Consider the following 7465-nt stretch of genomic DNA (forward strand, 5'->3'; position numbering starts at 1 on the left):
TAAAAAAGATGGCGGCAGACTTTTTAGCAGGGCCTGTTGCGACAGGACAAGGGGGAATGGCTTTAAACTAAAGGGGGGTAGATTTAGACTAGATATAAGGAAGAAATTTTTTACGCTGAGGGTGGTGAAACACTGGCACAGGTTGCCCAGAGAGGTGGTGGATGCCCCATCCCTGGAAACATTCCAGGTCAGGTTGGAGGGGGCTCTGAGCAACCTGATCCAGTTGAAGAAGTCCCTGCCCACGGCAGGGGGGTTGGACTAGATGCCCTTTAGAGGTCCCTTCCAACCCAAACTATTCTACGATTCTATGATTAATAAAACCATGACAATAGACTCAATTCTGAGTTTCAAGTCACATTGTTACTATCACTCATGGCAAAATAAGAATCTAGGGACACACAAAACAAGAAAAGCCATTTACTACTGCAGGCGATGGCAATATTAAGAACATCTTCATCAAAATTAGTGCTCCACTATACTATGGCAAGTACAAATTGATCCATCATCCTAAGCCTAGCACAGAACAAGGGAGAATACAAATCATCTTCATTTTACGGATGCAGAACAGGATTACAAAGCCATTAGTTGACTTAAGCATCAGAAGCTTCAGACTGTAAATTAGTATGTATCTCTCCAGTTCACTACCTTAACCATCAAGGCAAAGCAGTCTTCCCCCCGATAAGGTACACAGTGATATATAAATACAATATTGTTGTATTGCAAACAATATGCTATTCTGAAAATTAAAGCCTCTCATTTTTCCTAATGCGACAATTAAATGACAGAATGAAGCAACAGGTCCAGTTTCTCATTAAGTCACTAGCAACACCACATTACCAAGTTGTGTTGAGAGAAAAGCTGTGGCCAAGACAAAGTGATAGGAATGAAAGATGAAGCATTTTAGAAGCATTTGATTTCATATTCCTGGCTCTTCCGCTGACTTTTTACACAACTGGAGCAAAACTGAAAGGCACACACTTGCCATGCTGTTCTATCTGGTGCATTCAGTATGGACCAAGACTTTCCAGTGCAAGAAGCACAACAAATTCACACAGTGCCTTATGTACCAAGTCCATGATCATCTTTGGTGCCTCTATGGTAACAAACAGGAAAAGTGCAGCTAGATGAACCATGAGGACCAGAAGAGTCATTCACAGGATGCCCAATGTGTCTCCAAATCAGTTGAGATAAGAGCCTCAAAAGGAATTCTGGCAGCTGTGCACATCTGGCTGGACAGAGAGACGGTATTGCAGCATACCAAGCTTACCCCTGGAAAAGTAAGTGATCTCTATCAATCCCACAAAGTTTGAGGGTGAGTAGAAGGATACTTCCTCCCAGAGGACAATAAAGAATGAATCATCAAGTATACAAAAAAAAAAGCTGTAAAATGATAATAGCCCAGGAAGGACACAGACTGTCAAAACTCACGGTAATAAACTGAGACAAAGAAAATGCCTTTACGATTTTGCAACCGATCAGAGAAGACAAGACTCCCACCCAAAAGCAGGTCATTTTCTTGAGTACTTTTATCAGAAGCAGGAGGTGGTGTCACAGTACAGCTGTCAGACATTCCCCAGAGATGTGCAGATCACAAGGCTTGTCTTAAGCTGAAATATGATTTAGCAAAACAGAGACAGTAACAGAGATTAAAACTTTAATTTAAAACTTTGCCAACAAAAATTGGTTACAAAAAGGGAAGTTACCTGTACAAAATAAGAAAGGAGGTACTCATTTAACAAGAAACTGCCATTTTCAGTGTACGCTGGAGGACAGTGCTTCAGGTCAAGTGACAAGTGAGAGAAAAAACAGACTACGCTCGTAATATGAAGTTCTGAAGTGAATCTTCTGTAAGCCAAAGTAAATTGACCTGAAGCAGCTCAAAAGCTAATCAAGATTTATCAGAAGTCTATTTGCCTCGCAAACCTTTTCCTCTTCATTTATAGAAGGAGGATGCACTAGAAAGCAAGACCCAACACAGTGCACTGGGCCAGGACAATGACTTTTGCCATCCCTCCTCCCACCCAAGCCTTCCTTCTGGCCTTCTGTACAAAGATGTTCTGCAATTTGAGTGTGCCAGGGTTTTAGCTGAGTCACAAACTCTTGCATCTTTACTTAACAGTTAGGTCCTGACTCAAAATGAAGACAAATGCTTTGGAGACAGTGATATGACTAAAAAGACCAGCTGCATCGTGACTCCTATAAAAATGGTGGTGCTCAGTCTTTTCAAGTTAGCATCAAATAACAGCTGTCAGTCAATGATAGATTAGTATTTACAACATTGCAGTCCTCTTTTCTACCTACCATTTTATACAAAGAAAGACAAAAGAGCATCTTTAAAACTTATCACTGAATAGACAAAAATGGCAGGTGATTTCTGAACTCCAAGTTCCTGTAAAATCTAAGCCCACAATAAGATCATTACCAGTTTTCTACATTTTTCAACAAGCCAGATCAACAAAATTGAGTTGCAGTGAAGAAATGAGCATGCATTTTTTTCAAGCAAGCCAGCTGAAAACTTCCAGTCCGACTGCTTATTTTCCACTCAGTTTCACATCACGCAGTATTTACAAGTTTTTAAAACTTCAGAACCCAGGTTTAGTGAAGAAACAAAGTAGTAATAAAAATGTTTTGGCCCAGATTCACTTCACCTACTTATAGATACCTGAGATACCTAAGTTGGGGCACAACAGCCCTCTGTACCCTACCTACCCAGTAAAAAGACAGACAAATGCTAAAGGGAAATTCAGTCTTGAATCTCATCCTAGTGACAGTGCTGCTCTTCCTCCAACTATAAAACGAAAAGGGAGCAACTATATTCCAATTTAGAAGTCTCGATTAAGCTTAGAGTAATCGCGTTCCTAGCTTAAGTGTTGTCATCTATGTGAACCTAAGCCTTACCTTGCTCACTAGCAGCTCCCACCTAGGGGAGCGGGGGACAGCTACCTTTTAAGAATGCTATGAAACATGCATGAGTCCTCCTTACACCTGGGAAAACTGAGATAAGTAAGAAGTTCGCTCAAGTCCATGTGGTGAGTCAGTAACAAGCTGGCATTACATCTTCCTGGATCTTAGCCCTGTGCTCTGCCTACAGGAACCCAGTACAAGGAAAACTACTGTACAGAATCATTCCCTTCTCCATGTCAAAAAGTTTTACCAAAAAAGTACAGATACTAATAAACAGTGTACATAATTTCTTATTTGACAATGAAAGAGTCCTATAGTAAAGCAATCTGTTCTATTGTATCTTGACCCTGGAAAAGTTTATTTCCAGCTTTGATTCTTTGATGTCTTAAAGCTTTTAATAGAAAGCTGAAGATTCAGTTAACAAACATAATGTTGCAGTCAGTACCCTTTACATGAACTAGAAAATGTAACACATCGTTGTGGTTAAAGTAGTATTTGTGCTACCCAATTTTGCAATCAAAATAGGAACCTTGAAGTCAAGAATTCACAGATCTCGGGGGGGGGAAGCCAGACAACTTCAGTTTCAACAGCACAAGCCTTGTAACATGCCATAAAGAGTTCAGAGATTTCAATTCTGTGAATATCTGTTATTGCCATTTCAAATGAAAGCGCTCTTATCTTTTGTCTTGCCCATCCCATGCTGTAGCAGGTAGGACAAATGCTGCACAGCAAGAACCCCCCCACCTTAAAATACAGCTTAATAATAGAAATGAAACATTTGTACTTTGCTTTATGAATGCAGTAGAGATATCACTTAAATAATGTTTCCAAAGACCCTGGGACTTAAGCACAGCTATGGAAAAAGTCAGCCTCCTAAACTTTGGGGTTAGTTTGATCCATCTGCCTCACACTGGATTCTTACCTTACCACGGTCAACAAAGCTTTTAACATACTAGGCGAGACAGAACACCATTAGCTTGTTCCATCACATCGCGGAACAAGACAGCACAATGGATGTCTGTTGTGACAGGCAGACAATACTGTATAAAGAAGGCTTTTTTTAATGGCAGAATCAAATTGGACACTACTGGCTAACCTGGAGCAAGATCTACATTTTTCCCTTCTGGAGTTTTTAAATTTCCTCTTGAACCAGAAACATTCTTTCTAATCAGTTAAATCCAACAGTACTACAGAGAGCTCAGTTCTTAAGCATGCTCTGCACCAGGAAGGGTCGGTCCTACATCCAATTAAAACCAAAGAGTTGCTGTTTTCCAAGGGCAGGAGTTCTTCACTGGTCACCTAGCCGGAAACCTTGGCCCCAGTTGTGTCTTCCACCACCCTGCTGATCTTCTGCAGCTCTTCTCATGCTAGCAGGTGGGACACCAAACCCCGACACTCCTCCTCTCCTATTTGGCAGCCAGCGGTACCTAGGACAAGCCAGGAGAGAAGGAGAGAGTTTGAGAAACAGCTGTACCTTGGGGGTAAGTGCCAGACTACTTTGCACTTCCTTTTAGCTGCTAGACTTTGCAATAAAGCTGGCTTTTCACAGTACTTCACAGAATTCTTTCCAAATCTAAGCCCTCAGCACACAGAAATGGGAATTCTGGGGAACTTCCATCTCTGGGATATGATTAGATACAATAATCCAAACAGAGGGAAAAAAACCCACATGATAAGGGAGTCTCATTGTTGAGAATAAATGCTGTGATACAAACTTAATTCCCATAACTTCTCTTCCTTTTTTTAGGGGAAATAATAAAAAACTCCAAATCACTTCTGAGCATCTCTCTTTAGCCTACAAAGCTCCTGTTATCACAGCATCCAACCATCTCACTGCTCCCTAAGTAAACATTCCTGAGGAACTGAGGACCAAAGAGACTAAGGGAAACAGGCTCAAGCAACTAGCTTGTCTGAAATCAAAGCTCAAGCAAATCAGAGCTATAAGACCTTATCATCCAACTTAGGCTACCATCTAAATAGACAGTGTGATCTAAAATACAGCTTCTGCATTTTGCAAGGGATGCCATCAATGCAGAGTCATTTCAGCTCTACAGTAGTTACACCGAGCTCCTGCAAATCCCTTGCTGAATTTGACCATGAAAATCTGAGGCCCAGACATAAAACCCAGATTCCTTTCTACAAGAAAAATGATCCTGTATAGAAAAAGTTCTTCATTATTATATTAAAGATATCTGTAATTCATCACAGCACCTTTTTTTAAAAAAACATTACGGTGCAAAGGCAGAATTTACTCCTCTTTAGAGATCTTTGCAGTACTTCTGTTCCTGCTTCTCGAATATAGAGAAAAATTGAATACTCATATGAAGAATCAAGAGAATTACACATAACCAACAAGACTGATGGCAACTTCAGAGCTGTTTTTACCTTGAAAGACATTTTAAAACAACGTTTTGTCTTCTAATCTTTATGGAAAATTAGGTTTACCAGAAAGGCTTGCAAACACAAAAGTAGAATATAAAGCTTCCCTGCTTGTAATTCAACTTGTATCTTATAATTAACAGTTTATGCTATAAGAAGGGTTAACTGAGTTGCTAACTAAAGTTTGGTAGAGAAAGAATATTTACAATCCAAAAGGATGAGGACAAGGGCAACTGAAGACCCAAAAGGATGAGGACAAGGGCAACTGAAGCTACAAACTTTGGCTTCTGATCATAGTATTTGAATGGCAAAACAATGAACAGATCGCAAGAAAAATCACTTTAGAAACCAAGTCTCAGTCAAGGTGACTGGTACCAACTGCAAAGCAGAGTACATATTGTAGTCCTGAACAAGTCTGCAACTGACTCCTATTATTGTTACAGGTTGCTGAACTGGTAGCTACTGTAATGATACATGGAAATGCAGATAAAAAGTCATTTACAGGAGAAAATTTTGATACCATCTTATAATTGTTAGGTAGTTTTCTTTACTACAGCTCAATTCACTAGCAGAACTATGACTTTTACTCTCACTCTTTAGAGTGGGTAAAGGACACAAGCCATCCATAGGGGTAACAAAGAACTCTCACATTTACAAGAAACAATGTTTTTGATGACTCAGCAGCACAGTCAATATGATAGTCTGAAGCAGGTTGATTTAGCAAAGTATTTTACACTTTACAATCCCAGCAAATACGTCTGATGAACAATACAGAAAATTGGACCAAACAAACAGTGAGATAAAGAATAAAGCCAGCTTACAGGAACTGAGGTGTGGACAGAAAATTCCTTCCTCCCAAATCCACTGGATATTTAAACATTAAGAAGAAATACAGGTGTCCAACCAGATTCCCTATCAGCTCATTGATGACTCTGCAAGGCAAAAGAAAAAGAATTGTTGCACATGCTGTCTTCACTGAAAATAAACAAGTGACCATCTTCTGCCAGTTACTACTGTTCACCTGCCACGGGCATTGCCGGGGCCATGAGCCACAGAAAATTTCCCTTCCCTCAGTATTTTGCAGCCACTTTAGAAGGGCCAACCTTCAGTGCCAACACATCAAGAGGCTGTTCCACCCTCCCTTCCAAGACTTCTCTACAGTCTGTACTGAAAACACAATTAAATACGTGTTTACATCAAGGAATTAGACCGTACAGCTATTAGTGTCTAAAATAATAGTCTGCGGAGCTTGAGAAGTTACCACTGTTTTCACTGAACAACCTGTCTCCTGCTGTACTGAACTGTTTTGTTCCCAATTTTGCAAAAACACTGCTGAATGGAGGCCCTTGAGTATCTTCTGTCATGCATAGAAACAGCAGGTATCTAACAGCAAGCAGTTTTCTCAAGTGACAGATGAGTCAGTAGGAGGCACAGCCAAAAAAGGGAATTTGGTTTTGCTGTACTATCTCCTCCTTTAACAAGTTATGTGGTTGATTTATAATTGTCACCAATTGTGTTACAGCGGCACCAAGAGGCCCCAACCAATGCAGGGCACCAATGGGAAAGATCATGCACAGAGGGGATTTCGGCATCACGGAATTTAGTCAAAGAAACCCAAGACAGACCAACATATTCAGCAGGTGCTAATATGGCACTCTGTAGGCTTGTTATTGCCATTTTCCCTTGTCTCACAAGCTGAAAAAACCATCACGCTGGGTAAGACTGTGAGGGAAAGAAGTAACAGCACTATCAGAGCCAAGCTAAATTTGTTTCTAAAACCAGTAACGATGGTTTGTCATATGGGATGACATATCATATGGGATGCAAACGCACGTAGCATGGGGAATAAACAAGAGGAGTTAAGAGACATGCACACACCTGCAGGGCTACGACCTTATTGGCATCACGGAGACGTGGGGGGATGGCTCCTATGATTGGAGTGCTGGGATGGAGGGATACAGGCTCTTTAGGAAGGACAGGCAGGGGAGATGAGGAGGAGGTGTCGCCCTCTATGCCAGTGACCAGCTGGAGTGCATGGAGCTCTGCCTGGGGATGGGTGAGGAGCCGACCGAGAGTTTATGGGTCAGGATTAAAGGGAAGGCAGGGACAGGTGACATTACAGTGGGGGTCTGCTACAGGCCACCTGACCAGGAAGACCGAGCGGATGAGGCCCTCTGTAGAC

General features: G+C 41.1%; 1 protein-coding gene across 1 annotated transcript in view; it reads right to left on the reverse strand.

The window, feature by feature from the left end:
* Positions 1-405: 405 nt before the first annotated feature.
* DERL1 (derlin 1) overlaps positions 406-7465 on the reverse strand; it is a 22612-nt gene continuing 15552 nt past the window's right edge. Inside the window, exons 8-9 of the mRNA XM_019471508.1 lie at positions 6105-6215; positions 406-4331 (exon numbers count right to left, since the gene is read on the reverse strand). Coding sequence (XP_019327053.1) covers positions 4193-4331; positions 6105-6215 — 250 coding nt within the window. The 3' untranslated portion in view covers positions 406-4192. The remainder of the gene's footprint in view (positions 4332-6104; positions 6216-7465) is intronic.

This window comes from Aptenodytes forsteri, unplaced genomic scaffold (genome assembly GCF_000699145.1).
Source record: "Aptenodytes forsteri isolate BGI_AS27 unplaced genomic scaffold, ASM69914v1 Scaffold49, whole genome shotgun sequence".
NCBI classification, from domain to species: Eukaryota; Metazoa; Chordata; class Aves; order Sphenisciformes; family Spheniscidae; genus Aptenodytes; species Aptenodytes forsteri.